This window comes from Lonchura striata, chromosome 1A, assembly GCF_050655825.1.
Source record: "Lonchura striata isolate lonStrDom1 chromosome 1A, ASM5065582v1, whole genome shotgun sequence".
Taxonomy (NCBI): Eukaryota; Metazoa; Chordata; class Aves; order Passeriformes; family Estrildidae; genus Lonchura; species Lonchura striata.
The window spans coordinates 47,467,082-47,487,193 of NC_140741.1; the positions used below are offsets into that span (position 1 = coordinate 47,467,082).

The window sequence follows — 20,112 nt, forward strand, 5'->3', positions numbered from 1 at the left end:
AGCCCTGCTCTTCATAAGACTAGCATGCTAATACTATGATAGCATTTTCTACAAATACTTCCATTAGTTTCAAGGTAATATTTTAATTCACTTTGAGAGAGCTAATTCATGGAGAAAACAATTCTGCCATAATTTGGCCTGTGTTCTGTGGTTCTGACTTTCTGATATTTCCTGTAAATATATAGGTATACATCTACTGTTGCTATATGCTACTGACAGAAAAAATAATCATGTTTTGCTCACAATGTCTTTCCTCAGTTCCCAGTAAATGGATTCATGTTTTTCTCTATACTTCAATTCTTCATACAGAGATCTCTGCTATTTTCTGTCAGTTACTCAGTTTCATTTTCATAGGATCAGATCCATCTTCAAAAGAGCAAAAAATCTACCAGAATTTCTACATCCAAGTATCTGTGATAATAGCCCAAGGCTCTTTTTCAGAAGGACTCTGTCGTTTTTAAAGAGAGAAGACCAAAGGTTGCTAGTGTGGAACCAGTTGTTGGTTTCTGTATGTGTTAGGTCAATCCATTCAGGGATCTCCGTTAAAAACCATTTTGTGAAACCTCACAAAATAGCATGGATTGAACTGAAAATTCATTGCAGATTGGTAACAACCTAATATTTTTCATATATTCTTAATGCTATATCAAAATGGGACTTTTCAGACTATCAAGCTGTCAGTGAGCCAGTCCTGCTTGTCTACCTCTCATTATACTTACAGAATTTTCTCCACATAACGGGGTTTTTTTCCGTCTCCTTACACTGATATTCTCTGCTGTTCACTTTTATTTGCATTGGAGCTTTTTCATCTAATTTTTAATGAGGAATTCAAGTCCAATTGAGTTTTCATTGTACAGTTGCATTTGTTTCCATAGTGTAAGTACTTTTATCTTACATATTTACTGTCAGCAATTAATACATATAAATTTGGAAGTGCACAGTAGTGAAAGACACCCTGCTTTGATTTCTTATTGAATATTCTAAGATGAAATGTCAGCCTTTGGGGGAAAAAAATCTGATCATTTTCTTGTTATCACACAATAATCGCTAATTATCACGTATGTATATGGAAACACAAGTGTGTTGGAGGTTAAGTCAATGATCTGTTTCAAATATCAGTAAGAAAATATCCATTAAATGTTTCAAACCAGCCTCGAGAGTGGACATTTTCTGTCATAATCATTTGGAAACCTCCACAGGACGTTTCTTAGAAGAAATCTACTACATGGTGCAATCTTTTCCTCTAAAACAATCCAGGAGACAGTTTGGTGGGGATTCCCCTCACTTGACAATCTCTTTAGTTCCATTCATAATTGTGTGACTAAGCAAGCCAGTCATCTTTACTTACAGAGAAAAAGCAAATCATTACACAGATTTGGTCCTACCTGTTTCTGTCCAGCCTCCAGGACACATATGAGATTGCCAAAGTCGGGCTTACAAGAAATTCATCCACGGATAACATTTTACTTAGAACTGGACTTCTTGAGAGGAGTTTACTTGCAATGATTTTTCAGTTAGATTCAGAATTTAAAGTGAAAGGAGAAATATTCAAGACCTTTGCTTTTTAGTAGTTAAAAAATTAAGAAGGTGCTTCACACCCTAAAGTACATTTCCTCTTCATCTCCACAGGAAGTAGAGGCTGCCTATAGAAGAGCTACTGTGGGTCGAGAGTAGATGCACTTCACTTTAAAGTTGCTCATCTTCCTTTTTCAAAGGCCTGAACTAATAACTATGAAGTGCTTTGAATGAACATATTCTAGTCTTCTTTAGAAAATTAAAAGATTGAGTTAGTTAGTAATAAATACTTTTTGAAAAAACCAAAACACAGGAAACTGAAATCTGTTGCTTTTTTAAGGAAACTATTGATTTTAAGACCCCAAGTTTGAAATAAAACAAGGTTTTAAAAATACAATAAAATAAACAAATACTGCTCTTTCTTTCCCCGCAAGCTGCAACAAAAATACTCGTTTCAAAAAGAACAAAATACAGTTTCAAGCAGAATACTTTTAAGTAATTAAAATGTGACTTGTTAATCTTTTCCTAAGGAAATGAAACTTATGCAGTTTTTTAGCTGCTGTCGGTTCCTTCCTTGTCAGTAACTTTTGAGCAGTAAGCAGTTTCTTCTGATTTTGAGAGATTCAAAAGCCTCACAGCTAATTTAACTCCTGCCACAGCTTCTTCACTGAATTTGACAGCTAAGCAACAACAAGATTGGTCTACTAATGATGGGCCATGTGTTGGTATTTTAAAGTGTCTGTATGAGTTAGTTACCATAAGGAGGAAAATACCTTTCCTAGCACTACTGTTTTGTTGTTGTGAAAGAATATGAATTTCATCAATTATGCAAGAGTTATTAATTATTTAGGAACTTATTAATTTTATTAATATCCCTATTAATATCTAGGAAAGTCTATATGGCAATTATGAAAAATTTCCAAAACCTATGAAAAATAGTAGTGAAAGGAACCTTCTCCTGCCACTTAAATTGATCGTTTTGTTTTGTAATTTGTCCAGAGCTCTGGGCTCTCACTTTATCCTTTTTCAGTACCTCTGGTTTTGCCACACCAGCCTATTCCGTGCACAGCTCTGCAGCAAAATTGAAGGGGAAACTGTAGCATATTGCCACAACAGCAAGGGCGGGTTTATTTTCACCTAGCTAGTGTAGACACCAGTAGAAGAGGAGCTGTGATACTCTAGACTTTAACTGTGGTGTTCTACCTCTGCCTCCGTGCACACAAGCCAAGTACAACAGTCCTTTCAGAGCTTTGCAAAAGTATGCAGACAAGTTGAATATTAATTGCAGAGAGCTCAGAATTCAAGTGCACCAACTCTGGTTTCCATCAGCATACTTGAACTGCTCTGCCCTTTCCATAAGAGAATTTTCTTCTCAAAAACCATCAATTCTGGTCCAATAGTTGCCAAAAAAAAAAGCCCAAAGATGTTTTAGACTGACTTATTTTTTTTTCTGTTCATATAAGGCAAAATGGCATACCAGTGAGATCCTCCGTGTTTGTGTGCCAGTTGTTCTACATATGGGAACTTAAACCAATCTCTGGATCACCATTCACTTCACTTTGGCTTGCATTTGGGAGCACTTTGGGAGCCAGCAAAATTTAGTTCCTTTCAGATAAAATAAAATTGGAAAGTGTGTTCAGAAACTCTCTTGATGTTATCCAGTTGTTTACAAGAGCTCAGGCCACAAGACCAGGCTAGAGTTAGTTCAAAATAAGCTCGTAACAAGCACAGTGTGGAAGTTGGTAACCTACTAATCTACTTGTAACCTACTAATCTACTCCTGTACTGTTTTAGCTTGTAACCTGCTAATCTACTCCTATAGTATTGCTGCTTTTGCTACTGAAGACATAAGTTATCTTGCAACAATTTCTGATCTTACCTGAAATGATTAAGCACTGAAGAGAAATGGTCTAAGCAATGGGAAGCATGAAATTAAACTGTTCTTTGTACTAGAGCCTGAACCAGAAAAATCAGATATGAGTAGACAGATAAGTGTATAGCAATAAATATTTGTGGAAGAAGCAATTAAATATTTCAAAGAAGTAATGGGTCTTCTCAGGTCTTCTCATATATAGGTACACATGGAAATGCATTAAAAATCCCTCTAATTTATGGCCTTGCAGCTTGAATTGCACTTAAAAGAGCCTGTGGTGGAATGTATCAGTTCCTCCTCTGCTTCCAAGGAAGTTTGTGGGAACTGTGTGTCTAGGAGTCAGTGATAATTAAGTGTTGTTCAGTTGAAGGAATGAATTCACTTGGTTTTTTCAGTCATCCCAAACCAGAATATTATGCTTTGCTGATATTCACAGAGTTAGGATGTGTGTGGTTCTTTTTGATAGAAGGTTAGTACTACTGCAAAAGGTATCATTACAGTAGATACTCATTCACTGGATAAGATTGGATGTTGTCATCTGGGTTGTAACTTTTCAGTTAAACAATTGTATTTTCATTTCAAAAAGAAACCTTTTGTTTCTAGCTAAGAAAGAAAGGTAAGCATGAAGCAAGACGCGTTTTTTCAAGTTGTAAGTACAAAATTATTTTGACTCTGCTTCAAAAGTTAACAAAAAAAAAAAAAATACAGGACTGTAAGTCGGCTGTTGAGGACCTGGAAGTGCTGATGGATGGCTGAATGGAAGTGGATTTCACCTTTGCAGCTGCAAAAGCAAACGGACTCCTGGGCTGCATCAGCAGAACTGCAGTCAATGGCCTCCAATGTGATGAGAGGGTTGAAGGTCTCTACTTATGAAGAAAAACAGAAGGAATTTGGTTTTTTCAGCCACAAAACAAGAAGGTTCAGGGGAATCTAATTGCAGTTTTCCACTACTCAAAAGGTAGTTACAAAGAAAGTGGAGATACTCATTTCACACAGGGCATAGTGAAGGGACACTGTGCAACAGGCTCAAGCTGTTTCAGCATGAGAAACATTATATGTCAGAGTGAGTTGCCCAAAGAAGGGGTAGAACCTACCTTCAAGTACTCAGTGCTGGGCTTGACAGGATCTTAAATAACTAATCTACAGTGGCACTCACAAAAGGTGGTTGGAGGAGAAGAACGATTCCATGATACCATTGCTCATCACAGGGATCATCAAGGCAATGCTGCAATGGAAATGGACACTGCGGAGGTTAAATGGGTGAGGTGTTTCCAGAAGACTGAGGGGAGCAATGCCAATGTACATTTGTGGGTTAATCCTGTGCTATATAGATTAGTTCAAACTAGAAATGATCCAGAAAACAGAGAGCTCCTGTTTTATAAAAGAAGACTAGAAAAGTTGGTATTGTTCTGCTTTAGAAAAACAAAAGCTGAAAAGACCCAGCTGTCATTTGAACTACATTACAGCAAAACCGCAAATTCAGTTAGTCACGTAGGCTAACGGAATAAACTGACACTAAATAAAATGTCTATAAACTGTCCATGAGTAAACTCGGGCCAGAAAATTAAAGACTTCTGGCAATCAGAATGTGAAACTCTGCAACAGCCTTCCTAAAAAAGAAACAGAGATGGGTTCATAGGTTAAACATTTCAGAGGAACTCATTTCACTCCTGTGCTCAGTATCTGGAGGATGTAAATTATGAGATACTTAGAGATTCCATTTACAGTTTTAAGTCTTAAAAATGGTCATTTATAACAGTTGGCCTGGTCAGTATCTGTCTTACTGTTAGTTCCAGCCTAACTGAATTTCCTGGATTTAGCACTGGAGAGTAGAACTTTGCCATGCTTTTTCCCATCTAACCAAGGAAACATGGAGATTCTTATTAAGTAATTTCTCTTGATGAATTGCAATTGGGTGATTTTTTTTTATCTTCCCTCTCATCAATGGGATCAAGCTAATATCTTTAATGTCATGTACCAGAGGGCAAATTTTCATATAACTTTTCTTTAAATCCTTTGCAATATTCCAAAGTTTCAAAGAAAGAAAAAGCTGGATCAGACTCAGAAAATCAATAGTGAAACCACATACAAAAATTAAATCTTTCTGATTCCTTTCAGTGGTCTCATGCACAGACAAGCTGGGCAGATGCATTCACTCTTTTTGCCATGCTACGATGCATGCAGTTTGTAACAATTCATAAATCTTTTTACACTCCTAAGTGGAACACTCATTCTAGAGTTTAGGCTGGGGAAGTAGTCTTTAATAGATTGCCACTAGATTAGTATGACCTCTTCCCTTTCTTCTATAAAACCTCCCCAGTGAGTCACTTGTCTTTTCTTTATGTAGAGGAATATGCACCAGGATCTTGGTTCAGATGGTCTGAAATTAGATATACATATCTGTCAGCTGAGTGCAGTTTGTATCAGTCAGATATTTGCCACAATCACCCTTTGCTATCAGCAGGTTTTCTTAGGTACACAGGTCATGCCAAGCTCAGTTTGCTGGTCTTGAAGAGGCCAAACCACTGACTCAAATTGCAGCTCTGCATCTGATGCTGCAACCCCTTTTTGTATCCTTCTCCAACCCTGCAATTTTCTCCAAACTTTCCATTTCTCCTTCTGCACTGCAGTTGTGCTCCATCCTGGGATTCACATCTGTGACCCTCGCGGGTATCGCTGTACGTGAAGCACTCTTTCCCCTACAGCGGGTAGAAAAACAGGTTGTCTTTTCCACTGACAGCCTGTGGTTTCTCATTCACAAAAAAATCTTTTCCTCACATCTAGGAGGCTCGCTTGTAAATAGCTTTATAAAGTGACTAATTTAAGGCATCTGTGGTTTATCTCTGCAAGCTTTCTTCATCACTTGGAAATTGCTACTGGTTATTCCTTAGTCACTATACAGGAACAGAGAAAACATTTACACTGACATGACAAAATCTGCCTAGGAGACGTCAGCGGGTTCTTCACGCGTGGTTAGGGACAATGAGCTGGGCTGGCACAAACCACTTCGTTTTCCATGCAGGGAGGGAAAAAATCAGAAAATAATGGATGATGCTTTGTCAATGATCGACATGGGCTACAGGCATCACCTACAGCAACAAAATCACCACGGTGTATTCTGCTGTTAATGACTGCTCATTGACTCTAGAAGAAACAAGCAAACAAAAGGCCCCCCTGCACCATGGCTATTCAAGGAAGTTACTTCCTTCTCATCAGCTTGTTTGAAAGCACAGCCAAAACAACTTGAATAAGCAGCAATGGCAGAAAGTAGAAGGAAAAGCATCTATTGGTTAATAATGACAAGTGATGTATGTCATTAACCCCAAACTCTACTATTATGTCAAGAGTGTTAAAGCCTTTTTAAGGTCTTACATAGAAGATAAATAAGGTTTTATTAAATATGAAGAAACATAATTGATTAAAGGGCTGTTTGAAAAGCAAAACCAAACCTGTTCACACCTTGATATCTTAGTATCTATAGTATCTGCAATATCTACGTGCACCTTAATATCTATATATAACCTCATTCATCATTTCTGTTTACGTTTCATTCTTTTCTCTGCAACTCCATCTGCTAGAAGCTTTACATCCGGCTTTCTTTAAGTAGGTTTTTTTAATGTGCAAAATACAGCAACATGCTGAAACATACGGATAAGACTCAAATACCCAGGCTCCTCTGTTCACCCATCATCACTCCTCTTCTACACCCTTCCTCCTCAAGTTGCCTCTACATCTATTACACCCTCTTCCACTAAACAGAATTAAATTTGTATTTTCTCAGGTTTCTATCTCTGACGATTCAAAAATCAGGGAATGGTAATCAGATAGCTGAAATTATTTAAATATCCTAGTTTAACATGTTTTCTTGCTCTTTGCCAGTTTGCTGAGGCAGAAAACCTACCAGAAGCCAACAAAACTCTAAAAAGAGCATTATAACCTGGGATGAGAAGGTGGGGCACTCTGGAGATATCCAGAGACATTGGCCAAGGAGCAGGGAGATCTGCATAACCTTTTTATGGGCCACACATTAGAAACTTCCCTGGCAGCTGCCAAAAGAGGAGCCAGGAGCCAGGTCAGGAGTGGGCTGGTTTCCATCTCCAAGACTTTGGACCGAAAACCTTAGCATAAATTTAGAGGGGCCTACAACCTTCAGAAGTAATTTACCAAAGTGAAACATCTGTGACTTCTCATCTGCCTTAATTCTGTTTCAAAATTCATTCAACCCTTTTCTCTCACAGGACTCAACACTTGCCTGCAATTTGTCATTCACCTCACACAAACATTTTGTGACCAGGCAGTTGTTTCAACTATGGAAAACTTCTCCTTCAGCTGTGGCTTCATTCAGCTCTGTAGTACCTTACCCAGTTAGAAGTTATGCAATGGCCCTTCAAAGTCAGCCTTCCGTCACTCCTATCAGAGATTTTTCAAGATCCAACTGTATAAAGCCCTGAGCAGCCTGGTTTGATCTCCTGGTGTTCCTTGCTTTGAGCAGGAGGTCGGGCCAGAAGTCTCCAGAGTCCCATGACAGCCTCATTTATCCTGTGGACCCTGTGGCTTTATGACCATTGATGCTTTTCTTCAACCCACTCTATCCAAAGACCGGCAAAAAAACATTATCCATAACATTTTGCAATTCAAACTTTCTTTTGACATATTTCACTTTATTCCATGATAAACTCCACCCTCAGTTGATGGTATTCCTGTGGCTCCCTTTTCCCTCTGGCAAACAATGCTCCTTTAGTGCAATAAACCTACCAGCTGCCTTTACATTTCCAAATCACTCTTCCACTGAAGCCAACAGAATAGGGAATGTCAACCTCAACACTGATTTTTCAATGAAAACAGATTTGAGGTGAGACCATTCTTCACGGCTCAGCAGATCCTGGCAGTATTTAGGAGGGGGTAGGCCCAGGGCACTCATTATTTGCAACATGAGAAGGTTGGCTAAAGATGGGAGAAGCTGTAAGGTGACCACTGCATCTGTACAGGGGCTGTTGTGTCCCTCCCATTCCTGTACAGCCTGCCCACGCACCCCTTCTCTTGGCAGCCCCACAACTCCTGAGAGGAAGATGATTTGACTTAAGTATCTGGGCTCATTGACTACTGGGGGTTAACTCGAGAGCATCTCGTTAATCACTAGGCCAAAAGTTCAAACATTTCACCTTTAGCCATGTATCTTTGCAGTGAAGAGTCTGCTATTGCAATCCCTAGAAATTGGTGTATGTTGTGGGCGCAAAGAAACTGTGACCAAATAGCCAATTTCAAAACATGCTGCATCATTGTCCAAATGCCATTCTTAGTTCCATGTTTCAGGAAACAGTCTTCTAATCTTCTAATCCTTCTAATGCTCTCCAGGGAAACTGTCCCAGCATTTGCCAGGACTTGTTTAGATTGGAGATTAGGAAATAGTCTTCTCTGAAAGCACTGTCAAGTTGCAACCAAGAAAGGTTGTCAAGCACTGGAGCAGGCTGCCCAGGGAAGTGATTGAGTTACCATCCCTGGAGGTAGGAAAAAGACCTGTGGATTTGGTACTTGGGGACATGGTTTTATGGTGGACTTGTCAGTGTTGAGTTAATGACTGAACTGGATGATCTGAATGATCTTTTCCAACCTGAACAATTCTATGATGTTATAATTCCATGATTCTACAACTACATTATAGCACCAGGGCTGCAGCTGAGATCAGGAATTTACTGCAGATGGTTAGGCCTACACCAGAAATTATTTATTAAGTGAAAACCTCTGCTCTGAAGATTTTGTACTTTAGAGGGAAAAAAAAAAAAAACACTTCAGGGAAACCAGAAAATGAATGTGATCTAGTATGTGATGGAAATTGTCTTCACTGACTGTTGATGTACTATTTACATAACACCAAAACTGCATGTGCAGCTGCTACTTTCCACTAGATCAGTGTTTTTAAAGAAGTTTTGATCTAGTGACAATTTTCATGCACAGCCACATATTTTTCATTCTTGCTTTTGCAGTAACAGTCATAAAATACCTTTTTTTTCCACGTAATAAGTCACTGCTTCAAAAAGACCAAAACACTGTGATAAGACAAGCCATGCTAAGCAACAGTGACATCAATTAACACTACATGGGAAATAATTTCCTTCTGAGGATTTCTGCACACAAAATTAACTTGAACAAATAATTGAAAGACAGTTAAAGGAGAGCAGTACCTTAATAAAGGAAATTGTCCATAGTCACATAAGAATTCTATCGTGAAACTAGAGACTGAATCAGTTTGTTGCTATATGCCCATCATTCTCACCCTGCATTTTTCATTTCAATTCTACATTTGTGGCAATTGAATTTAAATAATTAAATCTTTTTAACCCAATTGCATATCTGTCTCAGTTTCCACTTAAGAAAACTACTTATTAAATGTGTTCTAACACTTTCTCCATCAACTCAAGTCAGCAGTTAAGTGAGGCTAACATGAGTCTTGTTTTCTAAGAGTGACACCTAGAGTCTCATCTGTAAAATTAAAATGTAATCTTTCACTTGTCTGTTTTGAAAAGGTAATAAACTTTTGCCCATACTTATTACTTTGACTTGACAGTTGACTATATTTAATACCAGTTATTTTGCTATGTTTCTGTGAAGACTCAAAGTAATATTTGTTGTTAGGTAGCCTGCATATGACATGTATCACTTACCACAACACTTCTGAATTAGGTAATGTTCTTTATTTTGCAGATGCTGTATTTTGGCTTTCATCCAGGAGTGTTTCATTGGTTTGCAAATGTGATTTTCACTACTGTATGAAGGGATTCATCATTCCCAGAGGTACTTCCATTTTATAGACACGGCAAGTAAGAGTCTGCAAAGTGTCCCAGGCCGTATGGAAAATGAGCGCTGAAATACACAAATCCTTAGTTTTTATGCTATAAAATAGCTTGATTTCCTTGTTAGATGAATGGAGGCTGAGATTTGCTGCAGCCTGACTTCAAACCCTGCTGTGAGAGGTCTGCTGGCTGCCCATTCCCACTGCAGGGCTGACTCCAGGAATGCAGTGTGGCAGGGAAGGTGTTACTTGCCCTTTCTAGAGGTCATGTGTCTCTTCATGCATCACTCACTGACCAGATGTGCAACATTTCCATAAGAGAAGACTTCGGCAACCTAAATCACCTGAAACCACTGCCCATGGATCTTCTCAGCTAAAGGTACCAGTTTTTCTGTTTGCCAGGAGCCAGGTGTCACTGGCTCCCTTCTGAGGCAGAGAAGCAGCAAATCCCACAGACACAGGGATCCCAGATCCCAGCTCTCTACCAGTGGCAAGTACTAGACAGTTATGTCTGACAAAGGCTGGAGAGGCCATGTCCATAGTCAATTTTCTATTCCATACACCACAGTTTGGACAAAAAACACTGAAACTGAAAGCAAACTTGAATTTCAAAAATTAATGGGTGTGAAAAAATCCATGAAAAGGGACATTGTGTTAATTAAATGTTAAATTACAATGCTCAAAAAAGACCATGATATCAAATTTTCCACTGTCCCTCTAATTAATCATTTTGTCTTCAACTGGAAAAAATGTATTTTTCATTCCAACTCCCTTCTATTAGACATTTGCCAGAAGATGAACTAGCTCAGGCTCATCAGTTTCATCACACTAATGGTTTCAAATGCTCCTGACATAGTAGAACTATGAGATTTGAAGATTTGCAGAATCTCAGCCCCATGGAACTGCCAAACATACAAATTAGGAATATGTTCATTGCCTAAATATTTTCTCCTGGTAAATCTTTAAAAATGTGAGAAAACTAGAGCTGCATCTTCATTCTGTACTATATGACAGACATTCTGGAAACCACTACCATCAACTTCCATAAATTTCTCACAAGTCATTTTGCAATTCCAGTGAAAGTAATCCATTTATTGTGTTTTCTGAGTGTCTGATCTCATGTAGATCATGTGACATCTAAAACTCATGCATGAGTCTGAAAAAAAGCTTTTACATTAATTGTGTATTTTTCTTAGGGATCAATTATTACCTTAAATTAATAATAAAGATAAGCATTACATAATTATTTTTCTTATTTACATGTAGAATGGCTTGTGTATACAGTTATATATCTAGCCCCAAAAGAAATATAGCTTAGGGGAAGGATTTTCCAAGGTGATCCTCATTTCTTTGAACTGTATTCACACAGGGTGCACAAGCCACGGCAAGATCATGCCCACAGCACATGGGACGTTGTGCAGATCCGCAGGGTAGCAGATTCCACATTCTGGTGGTGGGGCACATTTGGGGGCTGCCTGCGAGGCAGCAGGCAGGCAGGCAGGATGGGAAGCACAGAGGGTGCTCTAGCTGCTCCAGAGGCAGAACAGGCAAAGCTGCTGTGCCAGGTTAACCATGAAAGCCTATGAAAAGCCCTCTTCAGTGCCACTTGTGTTACAGTAGGTCTCATTCCATGGGAGGAACTTACTGCCAGTCACACTGATCATCTGGCTCTCAGGTAATTTTCAGGCCTTTTGGGTATTGATCTGTTCTTCTTACAGAAGCAGCACACTGTCTGTCACTTCCTCATTCTTCATATGATGGTTTGTATGTAGGCCTGAATCCAGGGAAGGAGAATGTCCAGTTCATGGATGGCCTTGTAGAATCCCTGATCTCCAAGCTGTTGAGAAGATAAAGGCATTAGAAAATAAACTAGCTACAGCCCTTGAACAGTGCGGTGGGGAGCCAGCACCTCCTGTTCTTACCTTAAGAAACATTCTCTTTAACTTTTTGACAGCAGAAGTTAACCTTGTGGATGGAGAACATGGAAGCTGAAGGATGAAAAAAACCCAAAGATGCTGATATAAAGACACAGTGATGAAGAAGAGTCCAGCCCACAGTGTGGCACTGTAGGGCTACCAGTAAAATGTGTGATCTCAACAAAACTTCAGTGTCACCCAGATGTGTTCTTTTATCTGAATTCTTCTTGCCAAGTTGAGTTCACAACACCCAAAATTGGCACTATGACCATCTCTATGTTTTCTTATTAAACACTTTCTATTTATCTCAGAAATCTTTACATAAATTGCAGTTACAGCTTTTGCACATTGTATCCTAGCTCAAGGATATTCAAAGTCCTTTAGCTCTAAACCCTCAGAATCTCTGAATCTGAGAGAAGCCAAAGACCATTGCAAAGTACAGGGAGCAAATTTGCACATTTCTGCAAGGCTTCCAAATATGTTTATAAGCTAATTTATGTTTTTCTCTGTTTCCCTGCCTATTTCTCTACTGTCTGACTAATTACAGTCTGGAGGACTTAGTTGTCTCCTCACCACCTATCTCTGGCCACTCAGCTTTGGCCACCCAAAGCTGTTCCAGACGGTTTTTTTAGAGTTGCCAGACTAAGCTTCCTGAGCAACATGGCCTGCTGATCCTCAGCTACCTGGACTGTCAAAAATACATTCTTTCAGAGAGAAAAAAAGGAAAAATGTTATGTTTTCCAATCTACAAACAAGGACAACATGTCTGAAAAGAAAAAAGGCAAAAGTCGTCATCTCAACACATGGAAGAAAATAACTCCTCTGAAATGAATGGTTTGTCCTTTTCTATGTCACATGCAGTACTTTAAAAAGAAGCACAAACATTTTCAGGTTACCTTTTGTGCTTCCCAAAGTCACCTCATATGATGAAAGTGGGAAAAAAAAGCAAATCTTTAAAAACATTCAAAGACATGTCTTTTATCTTAAAAAATCTTCCAACCAGGGTAGTTCTTTCTAACCTGGAACATTTTTTTTTTAAATTATCTCCATCTTGTATGGAGATATATCATTTGGTAGCAGAACTGACCTTAAAGTAGTTTTATTTGCTTTAGTGGTGATACACATTACAAACTTATCTTCCTGCATATACTGCAATTAACTAAATGAGCTGGCCAGCAAATTAGAGTATTGCAAGCATTGCTCTAATTCAGCTTGAGGTCTACAAGCTCTGTCTAAAATGATAGAGAAATACTAAAGGCTGTGCAGGGAATACATTGTCCTTCTGCACTCCATTCAATTACGAGAAAACACTTCTGCAATGTGCTACTGATGTAGGAACATAAGTCCAACCTCAGAAGCAACTTCACACTGTTCTCAGCAATGCTGACCAAGGCACTCAAACAAGTAATGAGGTCAATGGTGCTGTAGGTGGGTGCTCCAAGTAACAAAGGGAAAATGTCTGTTTCCTTTACCTTGCAGTCATAGTCTAAGTCTGAAGAAGTCTGACTTTATGGCAGGAAATCAGTTTAGAGATTTTCAAACTTACATATTTCTAAAAAACTGAACTTAGGCCTCAATATCATTACAAAATATTAATGCTTCCTTGTTTGGACAAAACCAAGAACTGGCAGGGTGAGAATCATAATACTGTAGTATAAGTCTTTGGAAGTGGTTCTGTGGCAAATATTGTTAGGATTTCTAGGCAGCACACATGCATCTAGTTGGCTGAATTACAGCCCGAGTTTGTGAAAGAAAATAAGGTGATTATATCTATAAAGGTAGCACTGTTTCCTTTGGTTGTATAGAGAATTTCATTCTTGAAAGGCAAAAATTAATTACATAATATGCAGTCATGGTGAAATCCCTTCTGATAAACATCTTATAGCTAAACTAGGTAATAACAATTAAAGGGATATGTACATGGATGAATGAGTGCTAATTTATTGAGGAATAATATATGAAAAAATCTCGAGTTTACTTTTAGCAAAGAATCAATTACTTTTACTCTATTCATAATTTTTTTTCACATGGTTTTGTATTGCTCGGTTTGAATTAATACTTTTACTCTATTCATAATTTTTTTTCACATGGTTTTGTATTGCTCAGTTTGAATTAATACAAACATTTCAAAAAATATTAGTTTCCAGAAATGAAGTGTCTTCTAGAAAATCATGGCAAGCCATCCTTTTTCAAAGAGCTGTTGTTTTTCTACTTGCAGGGAGAGTCTTAGCTCTCTTATCAGTACTTTTTAAGACCCAAAAAGGTAAGTTGTTATGTTTAGACTTCTCTTAGGTAAAACACAAGCACTAATTATGAAAAGAATGCAGGAGCTCTGAGAAACCTGCAGCATTCTGACCTATAAGTCTGCAAAGAGATCTCTGAAGATGGTTTGTTTTTTTTTTTTTGCATTGCATTGCAAATGTTTTTGTGCATGTAGAACCACTGTCCTTTTCTTTCATTCTATGGTGCAGTTCAGATGATTAGCCGAAGGTTCAACTAATTTTATTCATTAATTCATTGACTTGCCATCCTGCTCTCACTTTTAAAATCACAGTAGACATTTGCCTTGATATCCATGTCTACATTTCACCCTAGGTCAAGCTCCATTTTCTGGGACAATATTATTTAGGAGGACTTCAGGTTTAGGAGAGGAAAAAAATATATCCATAGGATATTTTGTTTCAATACACACCTAATCACTATTTGTTTACCCTTAAAAATTATGTGAGAAATTACCAACAAATGATGGCATCATCTTAGTGTCTCCCTGGTATGTTATTATCTTTGCACAGGCAAATCTAAAGGCTCTAACTGCTGTCCTGTTGTTATTTAGGCAGAGTTGGTAAAAGTGTCTCTTCTCTGGGGCACCTGGAGACATTTTGCCAGTGGCAGCATCACTCTCTGACAACCCGCTCTGACTGTGAGCACAGGTAATACATAGGAAGTGCTCCCATGTGTTTCATAATTGTGGCCCCTGCTTACTCATGAGACACCACCAGTTCTTTCAAAGTTCAGTATGGAGGAGCAGAGATGACATGTGAGTAAAGATACCTGTGGAGGGTATGTTGTTGAAGAAGGAAAGCATTACCACTTACATCACAGAAACTTGAGGAGCCACATTTGCCCTGTGATCACCCTGTTTCTTTGCAGTTTTAGAGTGCAGCACAAGGTGACATTGTCAGTAGGGAAGTGGCTCAGCTCCATGGGATCTCCACCACCTTGCAAACTCCCCACAAGATCACTCTGGGAGGGAATGAATGGTGTTAAACTTCCCTGGACCCAGTGGAGATGCCCCTGTGAATTTGGGTCCCCTGTGGCATGAGTCACACCATGACTCTGAATCACCCTCTGCCTCTCCATCTGCTGAAAAACTGAGATGGAACCCTTCCCTAACTTTTCAGACAGACAAAGTTATCTTAGCTGTCAGGAATATACTCACACAGGCATCCATGTTTGCTTGCAGGACCTGGAAGGCACTAATAAAGTACAACTTGTCACTTCCTACCTCAAGACGACTGAAGACATTTTTCACATAGAAGGAGAGGAGCTGATCTCGAACACTGCAGTTTGTCTGAAAACAAATCAAGTACTGATTTGCTAAATGAACACCCCACAAGTCGACTTTGTCTTAAAATTTCAGCCTCATAAAACTTGCATCTTTAGAAAGTGTGCAATCAATAAAATTATTTTTATGAATTTTAGCATCTGATTTACTTTCTTCCTTTTGTTATAAACAGCTCAGTCTGCCTCTGTGTTTTCTGAAGGAAAGGCAGGAGGGTGCTGTGCTGGAAGGCACAGGAGTATTGGTAAGACCAATCATGGTCTTCCAGAAAAGAAGTGACGGCAACAAACATACTTAACACCCAAAGTGTAAGTGGAAGATGAATTGGGGAATTAAGCTAGACCATTTAGGTCAAATTGTAGGCATCATTGTATGTGTCATTTTTCCACTCCTCCACATCACTATCCCATGCCATTTGATATGCTGTAGGACACCTGGCCCATCCCCAATTGCTGCTCCAGAAAAGATCAGTCATCCTGTCAACCCTGTGTTGTATCTGCTTGACCTGTGGGTTCTCTTGGACACCTAAAGGCATTTCAAATTACTATATGCCTATTTTTAGGCAATGGAATGAAGTGTCAGGTGAGAGATTCCTGTCAGGAAGCTAATGCAGCTGCAGATGACACCACTTAAATGTGGGTATCTGTGTGTAGGTGCCACAGACAAGCGAGGACCCTTTGCTCCCAAGGTAATTGGTGAAATCCAAGGAGCACCAAAGGCCAATAGGTCTATACTTAAGGATAAACCAACTCATTTGGTCTTGCTGACTAGACCTCTGCATGAAGAAAACTGTCTCACGCACTTAGAGTCACTTACAATTAGATACCCCAAGGTTTTTTCCTCACTCCCATGCTGAATTGCACTGGGAACTCTGATGACCCTCTTCCAGTGCACCTGCAGAGGTCTAAGCTCAAAGCAGCTCCTTGGGTGTCTCAACTCTCTGCAACATCCTCGGGCTATCCATGGTACTGCACACCCTCAGCAGAAGGTGCCTCAGCTGCAGGACAGTGGCTGTGGCTCTGGTCCTTCTGTGAGAGCTGCTGCCTGAAAGCATTCCTGGAAGGCTCACATCCAGCTCACAGGAGGACTGCTACCACAAGCACACTCCTCCCAAAAAAACCAAAAACACCCTCACCCCAACTTCGCTGGCAGAGCATGGCTTCAGCTGCCTAAAGAGAAGTACCTCCAGGCAGGGTTTCCAAATTCACCTCTTTCTCCCCATACCATAATCAATTGTCCCTTCATGTCCCAGGGGAATATCCCTTTCTTGAGAGAGAAATAGCACTCTTCCTCTAAGCAGAGAACTTCATTAAGTATGTGGCTTTCTTAAATGTCTTTTTCCCAATTAAACACAAGGGATTTTTGCATCAGTTGTCATTGCTTTTGATCACATATTCCTGTTTCTATTGATCAAAGGAAAGTCAAAGTAAGAAAATTGAAAACTGGTAATATAAATCTTACCATAAACAGCATTTTTGTAGTCTTTTTAAGCAGTCTCGTGGTCTTGATAAGGTCTTTCTGTAAAATATAATGTGATAGTATTTATTAACCCAAGCAGAGGAAGTGAGACAGTTTCAAGTCTGGTTTGTACAAAATTTAGTAACAATAACATTAATCTTCATCATCTTCTTCAGTTGTAGGGTAGAGGACTTAGTAAATCTGTTTTCTGGTCCTAGCGTAGCTGCAAATTTCTTTCATAGAAAACTCATCCAGCCTCTCTATGCATCAACTATGCATCATTTTTTCCCACCTTTACAAAAGAAGTAACTGCATTACCCTGTCTCTCAGGACTGTAGAAATCATTCATCTTATTAAAGGTTCCATCAGTTCAGTAATTAAACAAATAAAGAAGCATCTATCAATAAAATAAACTTTTTCAATTAGTGGGATCAACTTACAGGAACAGACGATTTTAAACTAGTTGCCTTGACATACAGGTTCTCTGTCACCTGGGAGAGGAGTCCTTTTCGGCAGGTATGTTTTCCTGTAGGTGACTTTTTGCCTTCCACAGCAAAAAGGCAAAGCAGAAATAAAAAATGCCCAGATCTGAAAATAGAACATCCTTTCATCTTCGCTTCCAAATCTTTGAGCCTCTACAGTCACAGCAGCATGTGTGATGCAGCCAGACTGGTTAGATGACAGAGGTTAACCTAATTTTGTTAACCCTCAAAGTAGCTTCTTCCCCAAGATGCTTGCATAGATAACCTATTGCTCATGTGGTGGCTGATCGGTATTTTTGCTGTGCTTTTTTATACGTCTTGCTCCACTTTCAACAAATTTGACCACAATCATCTGTGACGTTTTTCTAAACGATATCTCCATATTTACTGGCAACAGGGTCAAGGTTTCCAAGAAAGAAGAATTTCCCTATCATATGAGAAGTCTTCTTTCATTTAAGTGGCGGTCAAGTGAGGAAAAGGTAGTTGAGTGTTAGTTTAGTTTCGGAACAAAGTATGCCAAATGTGTTTTGGGGGTTTTTAATTTTTCCACAAAGCCTTATGGCAGCACTTTTCTGAAAGGTAATGTCCCAGAAAGGAAAAATAACTTTCCTAATTTACCCTGAAAAGGATTAGAAAATTTGTTATCTACAAGGAAGTTAGACTGCACGTTGTTTACAACTTCCTTGTTCAGTTTTTGAGAAGGGTATTTTTTCCAGGGTGTAGCATCTATTAGCAAAGAAGATGTTTGCTGCCTGTTTTAAATTCTGTAGCCAGGGCAGACTTTGCCGCAGTAGGAGCTTTAGACTGTTCAGTGTGAAAGGGAGGGCTTCAGGGAGGGCTCTGTGGAAGGACCAGGACATCCTTGGCTATCAAATCACTTTAAAAGTCCACTGAGAGTTGCAGGCACTGGGAAATAATGTGAAAGACCCCAGCATATCCATCACGGAGGTGGTAAAAGTAAAACAGTAGAATTAGATGATCACTATTCTACGAAGGTGGTTAGAGACTGGGCAATCTGTCTCTGGCCTGTTTCCAACACAGCCAAATGCTGCAAGTACTACTCCAGACAGGCAAGAACATCACTCCATGGATAGACTTGGAAATTGTGAAGTAGCCGTGTGGATCATTTTAAGTCAAATGTCAAGATCCTGGCCGAGGTATGTGCAAGAAGAAGAAAGCAGATTTTGGTCTAGAACAAATTTTCCTGATACCATTTTTGTTGGCTATAAAAGGAAGCCCTTGAAATATTCACAGAGGACAGGTATTTGACTTGTTTAATGTTTCAAAAGCAACATAGAAAACTTTAAACAGATCAGCGAAAGTGATTTAAACTGCAGATCAAATGATTCAAAGGGACCATAATCTGTTAGGTCCAGCAGCAGAGCTGTTTGTCCCTCTATGGTGCCACAAGTGTGCCTGTGCCCAGGACATGTGTCAGCTATGGGAAGAAGAAAGGTGAGACAAGCTGGGTAATTATTCATTCCAGCCTCAACCCCACTAACCTTTTACACAGACAAGCATTTTTGCAGCCTACAGGTCAAGCAGGGTTCTTCAAGCATCCCACCTATAACAGCTCTGGGAAATGCATTTTTCCACAGAACCATCTACACACCACAGCAGCTTAACTGGCACTTAAGTGCTGATGGGGTCCGGGGTCAAAAACAACCAACAAGGGAAGGAGATCTTAGACTTTGGAAGGTGGAGATGACGATGGTCAGAGGCTTTATGTGCATTTTAGTGCTCATGTGAACTGTGGTCTGTTTTTAAACACTCTAAATGCTGGTCAGGCTTGCCAGATGAGGTGCATTGCACACATGACATGTGGACAATAGATTAGTCTCTTATTGCTAGTTTGTTCCTAGAAGAGGATCTTGGCTGAAAGCAATACAGTCAGAATGCAAAACTGCCTTGGTGTGGTACTCCTTGGTCAACAGTTTTGCTCTAAATGGAATAAATGGGTCATGTATCCAGTCTGTAGTGGCTTTTCATAAGAAAATCAATAATTTTCAACATTTCTGAAATTTCTAATGTTGCTGGAAAACCTTTGAGACCACAAGTTTCATTTTGTCTCTTCTGTGAACTTCTATCACCATACTTACAGGGCTGCAAGTGACACCTTTTCATTGGGCTCTAAATGCCTCTGGATGTGAATCAGTAAATGTCTCACTGAATTGGCTAACTTTTCAACTGGGTGGTGTAAAAGGATGCAGGTGGATGCAAGTGCAAGGTAGTCATACTTTAAAAAATAAATAAAAATAAAATAAGGCTTTCCTATAATTCCTTTCATAAAAGAATGGGGGCTACAATTTAATAACCAATCCTATAAAATCAATTACACTTCCACAATTTTTGAAAAGATGATTTGGTCTCTAGTCAAAAAATAGCCAATATTCTTTAACTGTTTCATGTGTTTCTTGTTCAGAACAAACATGATATTTTCTTTCTGGGTCCTGTGTAGCACTTTTACCCTGCATTTTAGTGCAACTTCAGTGCTCAGACATAACTATGGTATAAAT

General features: G+C 39.2%; 1 protein-coding gene across 1 annotated transcript; it reads right to left on the bottom strand.

The window, feature by feature from the left end:
* Positions 1-714: 714 nt before the first annotated feature.
* Positions 715-18,747, bottom strand: IL26 (interleukin 26). The gene is made up of 5 exons (XM_077783127.2): positions 17,555-18,747; positions 17,118-17,174; positions 15,534-15,665; positions 12,101-12,166; positions 715-12,015 (listed from the first exon to the last, which is right to left on the bottom strand). Exons 1-5 carry the CDS (start codon positions 17,723-17,725, stop codon positions 11,929-11,931), a joined length of 513 nt encoding a protein of 170 aa, XP_077639253.1. The 5' UTR covers positions 17,726-18,747; the 3' UTR covers positions 715-11,928.
* Positions 18,748-20,112: the final 1,365 nt, after the last annotated feature.

Excerpts from the sequence above, each read along its gene's own strand:
- IL26 (XM_077783127.2), bottom strand. The coding sequence starts at position 17,725 with ATGAAAGGATGTTCTATTTTCAGATCTGGGCATTTTTTATTTCTGCTT. Across the intron at positions 17,175-17,554 it reads GTTTAAAATCGTCTGTTCCT|AAAGACCTTATCAAGACCAC; the intron begins GTAAGTTGATCC and ends TATATTTTACAG. Across the intron at positions 12,016-12,100 it reads TAAAGAGAATGTTTCTTAAG|CTTGGAGATCAGGGATTCTA; the intron begins GTAAGAACAGGA and ends TCTTCTCAACAG.